At 40.7% G+C, this 18,952-nt stretch overlaps 1 protein-coding gene across 1 annotated transcript; it reads right to left on the bottom strand.

Annotated features, from left to right (window-relative positions):
- Positions 1 to 1,837: 1,837 nt before the first annotated feature.
- LOC124161423 (putative nuclease HARBI1) lies at positions 1,838 to 2,932 on the bottom strand. The gene is made up of 2 exons (XM_046537738.1): positions 2,738 to 2,932; positions 1,838 to 2,371 (listed from the first exon to the last, which is right to left on the bottom strand). The coding sequence occupies exons 1-2, from the start codon at positions 2,930 to 2,932 to the stop codon at positions 1,838 to 1,840; spliced, it is 729 nt and encodes a 242-aa protein (XP_046393694.1).
- Positions 2,933 to 18,952: the final 16,020 nt, after the last annotated feature.

Below are 18,952 nucleotides of genomic sequence, written 5' to 3'. Positions count from 1 at the left end.
CTTAATAGGTACCTCAGTCACAGCAGAAAGTGTGTTGAGTCAAAATATAGCATCTTCCGCGTAGACCTACGTAATTTATAAACTGAAAGCAGTTTGGTTAAAGAATTATGGCGCGACTGTTTTTTTACACGACCGGGCAAAATGCGTACTTTGCCCATGATATGTGCATATATGATAACAAACGATTTTTGTTAAAGTTAATCTTTATTTGTTGAAATTATTACATTTATAGGTGATACAGATATAAAGGTACACGGCAGGTCGCGCGGCGTAATTTGTACTCCACTGGTGACGGGTTCATCTTGCTGATCCAAAAAATTAGCTACAATACCTCGAACTTTGAAAACTCGCAATATAGGCAGTCAAAGTACATTGTAAGAATACACGAGACCATTATAGCCCAGAATGTACGTACAATGTCGAAATCCTTGGTTTTCAAAGATTGACGTATTTTATACGCCAGCGCGCCCGGTCCAGGGTTATCAACTTTTATTTCATCCTATTTGTTAGTTGAAATTATATTTCCGAATGGTTCTTTTAGCACTGCTACTGAGGTAAACTGGTAGGTACTGAGTACAAGGTACTGAGGTATGTACTGCACTTCCCTATTATTTTGATTGATGCAATGCCAAGTTAGGATAATGTTCCTTCATTACATTTACTGAAGTTATTAAATAGCAGAGTGTGGGAATAAATATCTGAGTGCAACTGAGGATTTGAAACCAACTAATGCCATTTTAATGAGAGAAAGAGCAGAGTGCTATCACCCATGATCTATGACCCAAATTACATCTATTTTTCAGTCTATGGACGATATTTTTAGAGGCCAAGCGTGGGTGGCTCCACGCTCCACCGCTTCCAGCAACGATGGGCCATCCACAAGCCATGACTCTACTGAAAGTGGTAGCAGTGGAGAAAGAGGTATTTTACCTCCTTTTTATTCATATTGGTTACTTGTATAATGGCCCTTAAATAACCCAGTAACATAAATGATATCCTAAAAGTTTTTCTAGTCAACTATCGTTTGAAGTAGTTGAGAAAAATTGTTTAATGTTCTGGCTGTCAAAGATGTGAACTTCCTGAATCGTTGTGCCCTTTATAATCTACAATGTTATGCAGATAGGCCCTGGATTAAGTTCTGATAGGGACCTCTAAGCCTAGCTTTACTGATTGTGAAAGCTTAGAGGGAACTGATAATTGGAATAAAATAGGACATAGCAAATCATAATCATGGGCAAAGGTAGTACATAGTACCTTTGTCTACTTTTAAGTGTTTGCTGTGGGAGTAGTCACTGGCATATCCAGGGATTTTGGCTTAGGGGAAGGGGGTCATAGGTGTTTCTCCCTTGGATATTTCTTACATGAAATTTTCTAGCACTGTACAACCGATCACCATCATCTTGATTTGTCAAATTTCTCTGGGTGGCTTGACTTGCCCCAGGACTCTCCTAGCTACTTCCATGGTGTTACTGCATCCTTGCAAATGACAACCGGACTTTTAGTTCATGTTCTGATACCCAGGTTAATTATTGGGGAAATGTTTCTTTCAACACCTCTTACTGGGTAATATGATATTTTGAATTACTTATGCCTTCATTTCAGCACTGATTAAGAAGAGGAAGAGGCCAGAGGAGGTGATGGATGACCTATACAAAAAATTTAAAAGTGATCGTGAGGAGATGATGGAGGAAATGAGGGAGAAGGAAAGAGCGAGGCAGAAGAGGCGTGAGGAGAAGATGGAGCTTCGGAGACAATTTTTAGCCCTGATGGTGGAGTCGCTAAGGGGTGGGGATGATGAAAATAAAAAATAGTTTTCTTGAAATGTTTTTTTATTCAATTAGGGCATGAGAGCCCAGGCAATTCTCTCCCTTTTGGCATTGCCATGCTGTCTTCTTTCAGCATCAGGCAAAACTGCAGGATCGTCATGCATTATTAGATGTCCCTCTCCTAAGGGCATCTCTCCCTCAAAGTTGTCTTTCATCACCTCACAAACATTGTGAAGGACAGCACATGTAATGATATACTGTGGGATTTTTGTAATGCATGTCATCGGGAGACAGTTTAGCAGGCTCCTCCACCTCCCTTTCATGAGCCCAAATGCCCTCTCTATCACCATCCTCGCCTGTGACAAAGAGCGGTTGAAGAACCTTTGCCTCTCTGTCATGTGACCGTGGTCCTTGTAGGGGACCATAAAGTGGGGGTCAATGGCATATGCCGCATCGGCTATCAGGTGTGAATCACCTGGGAAAAATTCCTCCCCTCCTCGGAGGAAGTCACTCACTTCGGAAATATTAAATACACGCTGGTCATGCACAGACCCGGCATGGCCAGCATAAATATGTGTAACAACACATTTATGGTTGCATATACCCTAAAAAAGGAAATGGTAAATATTGACCTAGCATTTTCTCATGGACTTAGTTGAATTTCAGGTTCATAATTTTGAAATGCATTAATTTATGATTAGAAATGCAGTAATGGAAAATTTCACAAGCAAATGATAGTGATTTAGATACTTTACTGCCATGAGTTTTCCAAAAACTCTTCTCATTCAAAAAATTCTCTTGCATAATCTCAAATATTTTAAAACAATAATAGTAATAATATGTTGTATTCGACCAAAGACATACTTTTTACATGGCACATCAAGAATTTAACTGTACAAAATACTTAAGGTTAAAGTATATTAGAAAAAAATACATGCAGATACAAAAGAAGATAGGTATTCCAGCAGTACCTGGAATTGTATGGAGTGGTGGCCTTTCCTATTAACGTAGACAGCACCCTCTCCTTTAGGTGCTATGATGGCTACATGGCATCCATCAATGGCACCCAGGATTCCAGGAAATCCACTTTTTTGGTGGAATCCTGTGATTACCTCCTGCGCAGCATCACCATGACTACAACTGAGGAGCCAAGATGTGGAGTGCATGGCACACCCTTCTTACGGCTCTTCATGCAGTGGCTCACCCAATCCCAAAAGTGTTGGAAACAAACCTAAAGAGAATGGGGAAAGGTTATTAACAGTGGTTGTAATCAAGAACCATACATAACATAAAAGGAAGAATGACTTTTTTTGCAGTTACTCATTATCCCATAACAAAGAGAGGGCAGTATGTGATTAACATGGACAATAAAGGTAAATCAGATGGTTAAAAAAGGGTGGCGGTTTAGAAATTACATTGAGAAATAAACAGTGTTTACCTTACAAGCAACATGTCATGTTTTCAAAAGGTTAATCTTGGAATTGGAACAAAGCATAAATATGATAGATCCATAATATTGCCATTGCACCTACCTGTATGAATCTGGAGTGTCAAGGTACCAAATGGCAATGGCAAGCTATTTTTTTGGTGTGATGGTCATTCGCCCAGGCCCTTCCTTTTTATTAATAATGGGCCCACCCAAGGCAAGAAGGTGCTCCATAGTCTCTGGATACATGCTAATTGCATTTTGAAATGAAAATACAGTGAATTTAGTACAAAATTATGGTTATAAAAGCCTAATTTAGGGAATTTAAATCCAGGTTATTGTTTAGAGAATAGGCGATGTAAACGCTCACACAAGTTGACATTCAGCAATGAAATGAATAAATTCACACGAAATAATAAATCTTCAAAAATGGAATTTACGTACCGAAATTTTTCCTTAAACAATTGCCGGGAGAAAGCAGGAACCACGCTCTCCAAAAATATTTTCCTGCCGCGGAATTGGGTCCTTTTCCTGAAAATTTGCCTGTAAGTATTGCAATAAAGTGGCAGATTCTGCCGCTACTTCCTCCATTGCCAAATCCTCTTCGCTGGAGGATTTGCTCGAGCTTAATATAATTTCGGCAATCTCCATCCACCTTTGCATTTCCTCGTGAGAAGCCCTGCCTAGAAATGAAATAGCCGCGCTTATAGCAGACACAAGAAGTATTAAACAATCGAATGGGTTGTTAAAACAATGGCTTTTTAATTTCGGGCGCACCCTTTACACCAATCTTTTTAGCCGTATTCAGACTTAACCTTTGACAGAAATGATCGACTTGTGGTAAATAAAATTTGCTAACTGCTTAATTCATTCCTTATCCTCCGAATAATTTCCAGGAAATATTTATTACAACATTCACAGGTTTCCGTTTCATGAACTATATGGATACGGCAATGCTAACGACATGCAGATACATATAATAATTTTCAATTATCGTCAATTATTTCGGTTTCAATGGTGAATACGGTTATCCATTTATAATATTCCCACAAACGCTAACTCCAAAGTAACTTTTCATTGCGTATGTACTACATATTTTTTTCATGTTTTTAGCATTTCGTTCACTTTGACTGCTTGTAAGTGTACTTTCACTCTCCATTCCATCAGTTTCGTGGTTCCTCCTCATCGATTATATCTGATGCATTCATCAGACTTCCAATGTTGATGTTATTATTATTTTCGTAATTATAAGAAAATTCCCGCGGAATTACCCTAAAGCGTCTGCTGTCCACCGTTCCGAAATTACTGTATTCTTCGCAGCGGCAGTACTGCAATCCGTTCCGATATTCGGCAGCACAGTCGGTACTGACAGTGAATTTCGGATGGCGCCCATAGTTAATACCCTTTTGGTCATAGTTAGACATTTTGTAGTGCATTCTTTGATAAATGTAGTTGGTTACGCGAATACCCCTGAAATCTTACTTTTTTGACATTATAGAGCACCTTTGGAGCTCTGAAATCGGACTAACAATTTTATTCAACAATTGTGCTATTAATATCAAGTTCTTCAGAAAGACTTCAGAATCAACTTCAGAAAGGCAAAAGGTTAAAAACCATTAAATGTTCATCGACACACATATTAGCAAAGCATTAATCTATCATTCTCTCTTGCCCTAGTAATAAGGTTACACGACACAAGTATACACGTTTATACCACTTGAAATCACTACTACTTTTGCTTAGGGGACACATCATATTTCGAGGTAATACAAGATACAAAAAATTAGGGTCATTTATATTCGACACCGAGCACCAATTAGTTCCCTTTTCCCACTAATCGTAGCCTACCTTCCTTCTTAGGCGGCCTCAGCCGGTCCACTAGGAGAAGAGTGGGAATGTGGCACTGGGGAAAACTGGGAGCTGGGGGGATCCGGTAACGCCTCGGGCACCACCGATATAGTTGCCAACTCCGTCAGGACTTGCACCACGAGCAAGAACCTAATGCGGGCCTCGTCGGCGGGTGCCGCCGCCATCTACAGCCGTCCTCCCATGGTTGCAGTCGGTATTGCCCGATGCCGCGTAGCCGCCTCTGTAGCCTTACCGTGCCCTCCATCTTGCCTACGGTACTCAGGGGGTGTATGGTGATGGTGCCTCGAATATACATTTTCGGGTTTCGGATGCGTACTGGTGCTAGGCCGGACCGCAGTCATTTTAGGAAGGGTTAAGGGGGAAGATATCCTGCTTAACTACCGATACCTCCGATATATCTGCGTCACCACCCTCGCTCTTCGAGGCTGAATCATCTTCTTCCCCTTCTGAGGGCCCTAATCGCCTTACTCGACCTTTCTCCTGCCCGTGTCCGAACCCCTTAGGCCATTAGCGTTGGTCATCCCGTATCTTAGCGCGTAAACCTACGCTCGTTCTCTCTCCTTCCTACAAACTGCAATTATTAAAAATACATTTATCAAATAGTTAATTAATAGGTAGACTTGCGAACAGTGAGTACAATAATCATGCTTCATTAAATTCATTAGGAAATCCGTGAGATTGAAACATACATGTATCAAAACCACCGTAATTGTTTGAAAATTATAAGAATCTTCCCCCCTTTTTTAAATTCTAATAATAATTTTGAACGGCCGAACTATCGTTATGACATCACATTACTAGTTGATTGTCGTACTCCTGCCTTCGTCGCCTTGGGGCTCCCCTTCTATTGGATGCGTTACAGTTCAACTGTATGGTTATAAACATAAAATGCATTCATATTGAATAGAAATACGTACATTAAAACTTTTCATTTAAAAGTCTCGCTATGCGCTCGACTACGATCGTTGTAGTCTCATAATCCCCCTTTCTGGAGTCTTAGTTGAGCATTCGAAGTGCTTGGCGACCTTGGAGGGATCGGCATCCATCATAACATCCGATATGGCGTCCTCCACGAGTTCAGGTTTTCTAACATTTGTTTTGCGGTAGTGATTTGGACTTCCTGGATGAAAGCGAGTTTTCGCCGGAAGAGGCACCCTCTCCGATATCCTTAGCTTTATACTTGGCAATTTTGATGCTTGTCGAATTCTTAGACGATCTAGACTAGAATTTAACATTCATACCTTCTTTGCACATTGCCTTTTAAGTGCCCGAATTTTGAACGTTTATCACATCTGAATGTGCGAAACCTGCACGAAGTGCCCTGTGAAGCCGCAACAATGGTTTTCTTGGCCTGGTCCCCGCCATGGCAGTGGATTTGTCCGCATCCTCGGTTGTCAGGTCATCTCCTGTCTCCTCACCGGGTGGACGTCGGCCTCCTCCCCGTCCTCCTGGTAAACGTCATCGATGTCCAAGGTGATAGAAAGTAAGGTGGTCTCACTTCGCTTTTTACGTGTCGTGGGTTCAGCTACCTCCGGAGGTGGTAGGGAGACCCACCCCGGTACACGGAATCGGGTAAGCATCATGGAAAGAAAGACGTGTCAGAGTAAAGTTTAAAAACACCCGGAGGGTGTGTTTATTGATCCTTCTTACAAGGAACAGTGAAATGGTTTAATGGGCCCGCCAGTAAGGGCGGGCGAGGGACTGTGGCACAGCTACTGCTCCCGCGGGGCTGGGACCGGGTCGGTCCGGGTAGGCCTCTCCGGAGACCCAAACAGGACCCTGGAGACCCGGGGGTCTCGAAGTCGTCGGGGCGGCGCGGGCAGGTCCAGGTATGGGGACAGCGGGGAGTCCAAGAGCTGCAACCTATAGGTCGGCGACAGCGGGCTGAGGGGTGAAACCGGAGCCCGCTCTGCTTCTTGGAGCCACGACCAGCAGGTGGTCTCGACGGTGGTCCGGGATCGCCCCGGGCTTCGGTCCTGGGGTATTCGGGGGTATTCGGGGGTCTCCGCTGCTCCGCGGCAACTCTGGGGTCGCCGGCGTGGGGATCGGGTCCAATCGCCGCTGGCAGTAGGGGGTGTCAGCGGACTAAGGACCGGCCATGGGCTCCGTCCCATCTCCTGTAGCCAGGCCCAGTAGTCCCCCTCCGTGTGCGACGAACTCCGGCGGGCGGGTTCCGGCTGCGACGGTGTCCTGGGAGGGTACCCCCGGGGACTGCGTGCTCGCTCCTCTCGGGGACAGCGCGCCAGAGCAGCGCCGGTCGACCCGCAGTTTACGGGGCATCCAGCTGATTGAGGGACTGAACGTCAATGCCTATTGGTATGAGGATATGCTCGCTCTAGTTCTAGCTTAGGCCTCCTCAACCCAAGTGCCTTCCACGGTCTCGGCACGGCGAGTCGACGGAGGGTGAGGGGCCGCCGACAGCGCGGGGAGGGGGTTAGTAACTTCAGCTGGCAACGATTGTCACTACCGTCGATGTGACGTCATTCAACGCGGGTTAATTAAATCCTGTGCATTTATTAGGCTCCCTTTCGGGTTGCCATTATTTTACTCATATTCAGCTGAACTGCATAATTACGAAGTTAAATTGCATTTCACGAAAGGTGATAAATTCCCACTAAGGTGGAGGAGGATTGCTTGCAAATAAAAAACAGGCAGTTAAGTTTAACATGTTTATTTGAAATATTTTCTCCATAAAACATACATAAATTGTAAGAAACACAGTTAACATATTAATATTCAAGTAAAAGTGAATTAACCACTGTATCGCTGGAAAATTTCAATATAGGAATCAAAAGAACATGACAGTGCATATAGTGTCATAAACAGGGGGTGTCAGCGGACTAAGGACCGGCCATGGGCTCCGTCCCATCTCCTGTAGCCAGGCCCAGTAGTCCCCCTCCGTGTGCGACGAACTCCGGTGGGCGGGTTCCGGCTGCATCTAACCACATGAATGAATTAATTTTTAAGTAAATATGCATATCTCACTGCATTGTAAGCAAAAGAACAAATTTTAAGGCATGTTTACACAATACATTAACACATACAAGTTAATGACTGTTTGCATGAATGATTTTTGTGGACCAGAGCAGAACATGCACAAATGCATGAATCAAATTAGAACAGGATCTATTTTCTACACATGCATTCGCACAAGTTAGGTGGTTGTTACACAGTGCATTTTGGCATCCATTCTCGCGTTCATACATTTAGATATTAACCCGCACGTGTTCATATACCATAAAAACAGGCCTTTATATTGTGTAATAGACAGTAAATAAAGCAATCTGCAAGTAAATATGTAATGCATACAGCATCATGGGAACAGGTTAATAAACAAAGAAAATGCACAAATAAAAAACAGAACCTCACTGCAAAAAAGGAGCAAGTTAAATATAACGTACAACAATTATGGTATATTTTTTATTAGGTCTTTTCACTAAATTCATCATTCCTCAAGTTACATGAAAAAATGCAATTATGATGCTTATGAGTAATGGCAAATGGCCACACAGAAATGTTATTGCCTCTTTCTTCATAAAACGACTATAATGCCCAGTCAACACAGAAATTGTGGCCTTACTCTGGCCAGAGTGGTCAGTGTACAGTGGTTACATCTAAGGCAAAATAAACAAAAACTGTACAAATGAAATAATTAATGCGATGGGGATAATTCAAAGCAATAGAATAATTCTTTAATTATACCACATAAGGAAAGCATTCAAAGAAGGCCAATTCACTAATAGCTCCAATGATGGAATACAATTCTGATGTCAAAAAATTTGGGAGAATGGAGAGAAAAACCCGCCTGAAAGCCTGAATAACCTTTTCCTACACTCACCAGGAAAGATTCATATTGTAATTCAAATGCATTTTTTAAGGTAGCAAATATTTATAATCTATCGACATACTGGAACACTGAAAACTAAACATAATTTGATATTAAGTAGATTAACATAGTATAAGTGAGAACATTTTCTGCATTGCCCTATTCATAGTATTACAAAAATACAAGAAGGTTCCTAATGTGGCTTGCATATACCAAAATAGCTTCACTTTGCCATTATTCATTAGCACAAGAGTTGCTCTTTTTCACTTAGGTTGATGAGTGGTGAATTCATAAACCTCTATAACAAGACATTAAAAGCTAAGAAAAAGAGTCGAAACCTTTACTAGTTGGTGAAGGCTTCAGCAAAATAATTATCCCACTCTCCCCTACTACAAAATTTAATCACATAAAAAATATACTTACAAATAATCAGGCAGTTGACACTCTCCTTTTGCAAAATTTTCTAATGCTGTACTCAATTACAGCATTAGAAATATCTACCGAGAGGTCACGTGTTGGGCATTTCACCCACAACAATTCTTTTCTCACATCAATTTTGTTAGTAATTGCTTTTTTAATATTCCTTTTAGTGGCTACAGATGGTATCACATCATCTAATCTAGAAATTATGTCAGAAATACATGTTTGAATTTTTTTCAGTAGGGAAAATGTTCCCTCCATCACGGTCGAAAGCATCTGTGCAAAAACTCTCACCGATGATGTTAGTTCCTGCACAGAGGCTTTTCAAACAATCACTGCAGGTGATGCCCTTAATAACATTCTTTAAAACAGCATAGCTGAGTTTTACAGATTGTACTTGATGGGTAATGGGTTCAAGTGACACCTCTCCTTCATCATGAAGGATATCAGCGGCATCACAGAAATTGCTTTCGTCTATGCCCTCTGACAAACTTTGGACATTCTGCAGCAGCTCCTCCAAGTCAGACAAAAAATTATCTGCATCTATCTCACAGTTTCCAGATGCAGCGCCTACCTTAGGTGTCCCATGTGACATGGACGTCTTCACTGAAGAGGCAAACTGTTGAACAGGTGGGTTCCTGTTGCACCCACTGTGAAAACGTATGGACCCAAACAAATTTTCCAAGGCATCCTGATTTAATCGCCTTGTATCCAGGAATTTAAAGCCATAGCTCTTTACAATGTTCCACAGTTGAATTGCCCCCCCTAATTGTGGTCATCCACCCATCCTGGGACTTTGGGCGGATTACTTGTCTGACAAGAGGTATGCCAGAAGGTGGCAATATGATTTCTCCTGCAGCATTACGGGGCAGGCTCAGGAAAGCAAATGTTTTTAATGTTTTTATTGGATTTACCTAAAAGGGGATGTGGGGACTAGCAGGACCTAATGGACCTTGCAAATCAGAATTTTTATGCTTTCCCTCATCTCCATTGAAGCTTCTAAATATATTTTTGGTGAAAACTAGGAACTCAGCAGTAATAGCTGCACCTCAGTCCATGAGTCCTATTGATGGAAGGAAAAGTATCTAATAGAAAATGGAAGAAATTAATTCATTTTTATCATGGCCATGAATAAATATTGTCTCTGAAACATACCTAGCCAAACAAAAACATCCATTTGTGAAGTCAAAGCATGGCTAAACACATGAGCTGCCATAGAGACACTCATTTTCTCTCTCCATTGGGGATTAAGGCATGCATCAGTAATTTTTGGGAAGGCAACAATATTTCCACTATACTGCCTGGCAAGGTTGACAGCCTCCTCAATATGTTGCCATTTCCCTATGGCTGGACTATCTACCCCAGCAATTGCAATCTAATAACAAATAGAGATATATTAAGAGGTTTGCATCAGCAAATTGACAGCAATCGCTGTAACTCAATAACTACAATGCATAACACCCATTAGATACATACCTTGCCCTCAATACAATATTTTTTAAACATATTCCTTGTACATTTGAGCAGATGAGGCGGGTCATATAGGATAATGATTTTATCCCCACCAACACTGAAAAATAATTTAAAGCCATTTTTAACAATAAGAGAAAAACAATGAAGAGATGACATTCATCATTCCCACAGGCAAAATAAAAATTGTGGAGAAAGCATGCATATAAAATATCTGGAGGGGGTAGTTTTGTAGAAGGTATACAACATTTCTTATTATTACATTATCATATCCACTTAAAAATACAAAAATAAGGGTTGGTGCCATGATACCTTTTCCTTGGTATATACTTCCCCTGTCACTTCATTGATCATAATGATGGGCATGCATAGAATGTCAAATAAAGGAGCAGGTAAATAACTTTAAAGTCTTACCAGATAAAATTTAATTTTAATTTTAATCCCTTTTTAAAATCAAAGAGAGTTTTTTTTCTCCTGTCTTTGTTTCAAATATGATATTTGTTTAGAGCATTGGCGTAACTTGTGATAGAGATACTTTTTCCTCGGAGTCGCCTGTGAATCGATTAGGCCTCGGCAGCTGAAATGTTTTGGGAAGGAAATATTTATGGATTTGTTAGGGGTGGAGGTGTATGTTAAAGGATTGGGATGGTTTCTCGACTTTTTAGGAGTGGAGGTCTGTGTCAAAGGAGTAGTCGATGTATTGCTTTCAATAAAAGAGGTAGACATTGTGAGAGTTGTCAGAAAGGCACTCCCTGTGAGATGGAATGAGGGTGGTCATTAATGAAGAGCTAGGGGTTTCATCCGTACAATCAGTGAATATTTTACCACCACTAGGGGTGGAAGTACAAGGTTCAGGCATGGAAAGCTGCTGAGCACAGAGAACAATACTTCAGCTGGTTGATGCTGAAACAGTTGCTGAAGTCGATGAACTACCAGAGGGAGGGCTGATTGTGTGCATCTGTGCTGCTGTAGTTGATAGAGATGAGGTCAAGGTAGAAGTCATGGGTAGAAGAGGTACTGGGGTCATTGGGGAAGGAGGAGGGTTTCGTTTACTCAATGAGGAAGCATGGATGCCTGAACTCGAAGCAGGTGTACAGTCTGAAGGTGATGATTCACTGGTAGCCATTGGGAAGATGGATGGCAGAGCTCCCACGCGTAGCTTTTTAGTATCAGAACAAACATAGTCGCCAACTATGAAATGATGTTCACAGAGATATGCACTCTTTGACACTTTTTCCGGTGCTCTGCTCTGTAAATTGGGATTTTTGGATCTTTTCACCCTTTCCATGAACCAGAAAACAGTACAATTAAAATGTTTAAGAAATAGTGCTCTAACCCAAAATTTTCTTAACTTACACACTCAAGGATGTAAATCAGGAAATCTCTTTACACAAAGTAAAGATCACACTAGTGTTGCATTAAGTAATTTCACTTCCATTACTTGATGAACACAGGTGATGGTCAAGATATTACTTTTGTTGAGGTGAAACCTAAAATTACTGTCCAACGCGCGCGCTAGCCCTCTTAGCCGGTGCTTACGGCAGGGAACGTGCCCCGACTAATTGCCTGCACACGTTGCCCGGCCCCAGGCCTCGAGGAGGCGGGGCTGCCCAGATCTTAGTGGCTCTCGCTATCGCTCTTTTTAGCATAGTTATTAGTCCAATCGCTCTCCCTGGAACTGACTTAGAGAAGTTCAATTTCTCACAACTCGCACTCGCTCGGTGAACCTCAAACGCTCTGAAACAACTGGAATACGATATTTGCTGTTGGGCCCCGTGCCAAGAAATACAGAACTCTAATCAGTTCGCATAAATCTTGCGCCTTTCCTGTGGGGGACATGCGGCAGATCGGCGGCGGGCTGCGGTGGGTTGGCGGCGGACTGCGGTGGATCTGCGGCTGACCGTGGTGGATTGGCGGCGGAGGTATGGCGGATGAAACGTTTGGTGGTGTGTATCATTTTTTCATTTATTTAATTGTTTCTACTTATTATTAGATTGTTTTTGTTCAGGTTACCAATTAACTCACTTGTCTTTTTTAAGTGCTTCGCATTCCGCTAGTAAATGCCTAGCGGTTTCTTCCTTTTCTTGGCAAAAGGTGCATCCTCTTGAGTATGTCAATTTAAAATCGTTAAGTTTAGCGTTAACATTGCCATTGCCTGTTGAAAATTGGACCGTGTTATGGTCCAAGTCATAGGCCTTCGTACAGTTCCTATCATGCAAGTTTTTCTGCCTTTCGTAGATCCGTCCCACTCTTCCTGCCATTTGGCAATGGTCACTTACCTGTTGAGTTTCCTTCTTATCTCGCCATTAGCGTTTGTCATTTTATCTTCAAAAAAGCTCCATCCTTTCTCCATTAGTAAATCGATTGGGATGCATCCCGCTAACACGCATAAGGCCTTGGTGGACGCAGTTCTGTAGGCTTTGGTGACCATAAGTAGCAATATTCGTTGGGCTCTTATTATTTTTTGGCGCCTTTCCCTCTTTTTTTTTAAATTTCGTTTCTCCACGCCTCGCAGTCATACCTTGTTATTGGCTCAGCTAAGCCGGTATACAGTTTTCTTAATGATGCACTCGTGTAACCATGTGAATCCCGGGCTAGTTGTGATAATGGTAAGAATGTTTCTTGTATTTTTTCAACCATGTAATTACAGTCATCCATGAATTTTAGTTTCTCATTAACGAGGACCCAAAGGTATTTTACTTTTGTGTTATACACAACGCTGACTCCATGCATTTTTACAATTGGTTTCCGTTTCATGCTCCCTTTTAATAGAATGCATTCCGTTGTATCTCTAGAGAAGTTTAATTTTTTCTGTTCACCAGATTTAATAATTATCAGCCGTGCCTCGTTGCTTTTTCGTTCGATTCCATACCTATTGTCACCTTTATTAACAATAATGCATCGCCGGCGTAGGCTGTGACCTCGGAATCGTCCGATAGGTTGATATTTAATAAGTCATTAAATAAAATACTCCAGAAGAGTGAAGAGGACAGAGCCTTGTGGAGAACCTTTGGTTGAAGTTATAACAACCACGGTTTCATTTCGCTCAAGGCTAGTTCGTCTGCTTGTGAAATATTCCGTGGTCACATTGTAAATATTCTTTGAGTTTTTCTGCGTTAATATTTCATTTAAAATTTCAGGTCACCAGGCATTGTCCAAGGCGCCAGAAATGTCTAAAAATTAGCCCCACACGTATTTTCGTGAAGTTTGTTCGATTGATTTCACGGAGTTAAAAATTGCATCTGTGGTTTCTTTACCTTTCGTAAATCCATACTGTTTCTCATTAAAATAATTCTTTTCACTTAGTTCATCATTCAGTCTGTTAGCTACAAGTTTTTCATTAATTTTGCCGATAACTGGGAGTAGGGTAATCAGCGGATATACCTTGTGGTCAGTTTGGTTTTTCTTTGGCTTGAGGAACACCTTTAGAATACCGATTTTTCATTTCTCCGATACCGATTTTTCTTTCGACTTCTAGGTATGGTTTCTTCGCAGGCGTCATGGATTATTTCAAGTTTATTTCTTTCACATCACTTTTTTCATTCGGCACCACTGCTTTTGTAGTTACGGCGTCTTCGAACCTCTTCCAGTTTGCCTTTGCAATGTTAAAACTTTTATTCGCTGATTTTGGCTTCGTCTTTGGTTTAAATCTGGAGATTTTAAAATAGATTAAGCGGTGGTTACTTAGTGTTCCTTCCTCACTAATCGTCCAATCCCTGATGAAATCTTTTAAACCTCTGGTTAGAGTAACGTAAATATTTGTTTTAAGAAGTGTATGCCCTTCGTACGTTATCGATTCATTGTAGCTATTTTCTATTGCCAATTCGTTTAATAAGATGAAATCTTCGAGTTAAGCTCCTCGTTCGTCAGTATCTTCACTAAGCCACAGCGTGGACTTCGCATTAGCATCCACAGTTAGAATTACCTTGCTTTGTCCAAATGTTCTTAGAATCGTCTTCGACGTTTCCTCGAACACATTGGTGGCATTATAATTTTTGGCCGTAACTTTATGTTCCGTACAAATCTCACACTTCACCCAGCATAAATTATTAGATCTTTGTAATCGCACACGTCCAATCGCGCTCTAAATGTATTCTTTTCTCATTGATGTGGAATAAATATTCATGAAGAAACATTGCGAAAAGGTCACTTGTATTATCACAACTTTGCTAATAATGACGACCTACTGCAACAGAATTCACATGGAAACAATTTATATATTCATTTATCTTGTAAATAACATGAAATACTTACCGCAAAGCCTTTACATTTCGTATTTCCGCGGGGCATGTCGGAATTCGAGGCGATGAGATAGTGGTTGCAGCAGCGAAGAAGGCACTTAGAAAAACCAACATCGATTTTGATAGGTTTATCTCCGACGATCTAAGAGCCGCACTGAAGAGAATGTGCATGGAGCAATGGCAAGAGGTGTGGAATAATATCGCTGGCAATAAACTAAGAAACATCAAAGTAGAGACGACCGCTTGGTCCACCTCAGCCAGGAATAGTCGTAGGGAAGAGGTCGCCGTCACTAGGCTTAGAATTGGTCATACCGCGCTCGCACATGCATACCTCTTCACCGAAGAGAAACAACCTCCCCGCTGTGATAGCTGTGATTGCCTCCTTACTGTGAGACACTTCCTGGAGGAATGTACAAAATACTCTCATGAACGTAGGGGACCAGTTGGAAACCAAGATATACGAACCGTTCTGGGTAATAATCTGGATAATATTAATAATGTAATGCAATATATGATCAACACAGGCTTAATTAAACTCTTGTGACTTCATACAATGAATGGGTTTTTCATAAATGTTTATTATATTTTTCAGATTCTGATTGATGAAGTAGGAAATAGAATGGAGAAGCAATCGGTAATTTCGGTAGAAAAAAAGTTCCATTTGCCGTTTGGATGTTGTCAAAACCGGAATCTTTTCTTGCATGCTGTGACCGATTCAATTTAGCCAAGAGTACAGGCCACCTAATATACGTCGATATATGCAAAATTTTAAGAAGAATGATAAATTATTACATAAAGTGGCCAAATGTAAATGAATCGCATTTAATCGCCGAACACTTTGAAAAAAGAACTTGTTTTCCTGCAATAATAGGAGCAATAGACGGGTGCCATGTTCCTATAAAATGTCCTCAAAATAATGCTATTAATTACTTCAATCGGAAGTCATTTCATTCAATTGTATTGCAAGCAGTGTGTGATCATAGACTTACGTTTTTAGATGTTTTTATAGGAATGCCAGGCCGTGTGCATGATGCTCGAGTGTTTCGAGTGAGCCCTTTGTACGACCACGCAAATCGTGAGGATAACCCCTTGATTTCTCCGCAATTCCACGTAATCGGTGACAGTGCCTATCCTCTCATGATGAATCTCCTTGTGCCATTTAAAGACAATGGACATTTGACAGATGAACAAACAAATTTTAACTTCGTTCTCAGTGGAGCCAGGAGCAAAATTCAACAGGCGTTCGGGAGGCTGAAAGGGAAGTTTAGACGTTTGAAATACCTTGACACGAATCTAGAATATGCTAGTTTGACAGTATCAGCAGCATGTGTTTTGCACAATTTTTTGATTCAACATGAAGTTGATCAAAATTATGAAAACCTACCATCAGGAGACGAAGAAAACATTGACGATGCTGTACATAGAAATTTAGCGGAGCCCCTGATGAGAAATGCGCCAACTGCAGCCAAAAAGAGAAGTAGAATAATGAGGGATATTTTTCAACGTGCACCCTAATATAATGTAGAATATATTAAATATTAAATGCTATTGAGAATAGGCAAGAGTTTTAAATGCACGGAAAATAAAAACAATGCTTGAAAATGTAATTTAAAAATATGTTATTAAAAGAAATCATACTCCACTCTGGTTAATACGTGTAATGTATTTAAAATATTGTGCAACCAATCATAAATGAATAAAAAAACAGGTAAAAATGAAATATACATTGAAATATTGGTCAACGATTAGCACTGTTCTTCTTAAATTCCTCCAGTATTTCCCTGAGCAAATTGTTCTTTTCTTCTTGAAGGTGAACACTCTTTCTGTAAAATTCATTCAAACTAACCAGTTCATTAGAAATTTTCTCTTGAACTTCAATGAATCATTTTCTAAAGTTTGTCAATTCTGACAATTTTCGACGTTTCACATCATTAACTTCTCTCGTTTCACTAGTTTGGCTATTGCTGACAGTATCAGTTAATTCACTGGATGTGAAAATGGCCAATACTAATAAAATATGGCCAGCTGACTCTTGCACGTCCCGTTTTGTTCGCATCGTCCTTCACTGATTTGTATGTGGCTTTTAAATTCCTAAATTTTCGGTCGCAGGCTTCTGGGGTGGTTTTGTGGCCAAACAAGTTTATTTCCTTTGATATTTTTTGCCAAATATGATTTTTTTTTATTTTTGGACCACGAAATTTTGACGCTTCTTTGCTGTATTCCGAAATTAAAAGTTTGGTGCTGCTATCGTCCCATTTGAATGATAAATCTTCTGCTGAAGTGCTAGTTGTTTCCTGTTCGGTTTTTTTTCATTCCTCTCCTTCTCGCCGTCCGAAGATGCTTTCATAATTTGCGTTAAAACGCTGTTTCTGAACGAGTCGTCTAAAATGATAAAATTAAATAGGGTTTAAAAATAAAATTCAAGATTGGTAATACATAAAACCTGGTCCATCCGAGAGCTTCACCGTAAAGCGATAGAGCGAACAGTTAAAATTGATGATTACAGGATTCCATCAATGGAAGCAACGCCGAAGATATTTTGGAATGGTAGGTCTTTCCACTGTGGGTAAATTCAAGAGTTATCACATACTCTTCGGCCATATTATTTTTAAAAAGTGCAGTTTCCCTTTCAACGACAAAAACCTCGAAATACCTCGTTCGAATAACCTCGTCTGCAGTAAACACGCTATAGCAACCAATCAGGGATCACCGCTAAGTCCGCGAGCATAGGAAAATTTCGCTGTTGAAAATGGCGTCCGCTGGAGGTAGCGAACTCCTCAGCGGAGCGTTCAATCCCGAGAAGTGCTGTTCGCTAGCTCAGCGCTAGCCTGAATGAACGCACCCAATAACTTTGCTGTCGACGCACCCCTAAAAACGCATCTCTACTACTACTCGTATTTCCGCTGATGTATACTTATCTTAGCTCATTAAGTACTCCATCATTATGAGAGAGTCGACTTCGGGCAGATTTCCGGACTCCGCACGAATATATCCAGCTTCCATGCCGATAATTCTCTTGAGTGTGAAATAAAAACACCTAGCGTACTTCTTTAAACTTGTACTACAGCGCAGGAGATGTATATACCGAGGTAAATCCACTTTCCAGCGTCTCGAACTGATAAACACTTTGTTATACCTGGTTACCATGCCACGGAACGGCATATATGATGTCACGCGTCATAAATGCCGTGAAGCGATATCATTATTTTCAGGACGCTACTGTTCAATTAATATGCGTCACTCAGGTCAAAGAAAAGTATACATATTAAATATTTTTGATTTTCTGTACGATGCATGAGTTAAATTGGCTGTTTAAAATCCTTGGAAGTTCTCCATTACTAAATCTAGAAGGAAGAGAGACATAGGAAAGACTCATAGAAGAGTGACTTGATGAGGCAGGAATGTTGTTGGAAAAGTTGGATCATAGTTCCAAATGTCTGTAAGCAGTGTATTTTTTGTTCTCCTGAGCCTGGACTTAAATTTTGTGACTAATTTTGTAATGAAGTCATTGATTGAAGGAATCTTATGAGCGCAGCGAACATCTTTCGAATTTGTAAGCCTTGAGAGTTTGAGGAAAAGGTAAGGGATTTATTTTGAAATATTTCCAGTTTTTTGCGGATGGTTTTGTTATTGGCAAACATTTCGCAACCATAGAGAAGGGAAGGGCGAACAATGGGGAACATGCATGAAATTTGTTCATCATGCTAGTTAGTCTCAATGAATAGAAAATTTTCTCACGAGTCCAAATATATAAGCCAAAACTCTCCTAGTACGTCAATAAATGCTAATTAAAAATGCTCGAATATCGCTTGAGGTCACGTGACCTGAAACGCCTTCTGACGTCATCGCACGGTAGGTACACCAATCACTTAGCTAAGAGAGTAGAGTGGTAGAGCCTTGAATGTAAGATATCGCATTAAAATCTTCGTCGAGC

The sequence above is a fragment of the Ischnura elegans genome, chromosome 6 (assembly GCF_921293095.1).
Source record: "Ischnura elegans chromosome 6, ioIscEleg1.1, whole genome shotgun sequence".
Classification (NCBI taxonomy): Eukaryota; Metazoa; Arthropoda; class Insecta; order Odonata; family Coenagrionidae; genus Ischnura; species Ischnura elegans.
The sequence above is the reverse complement of the archived record's forward strand: the minus strand, read 5'-3'. Positions and strand labels throughout refer to the sequence as shown.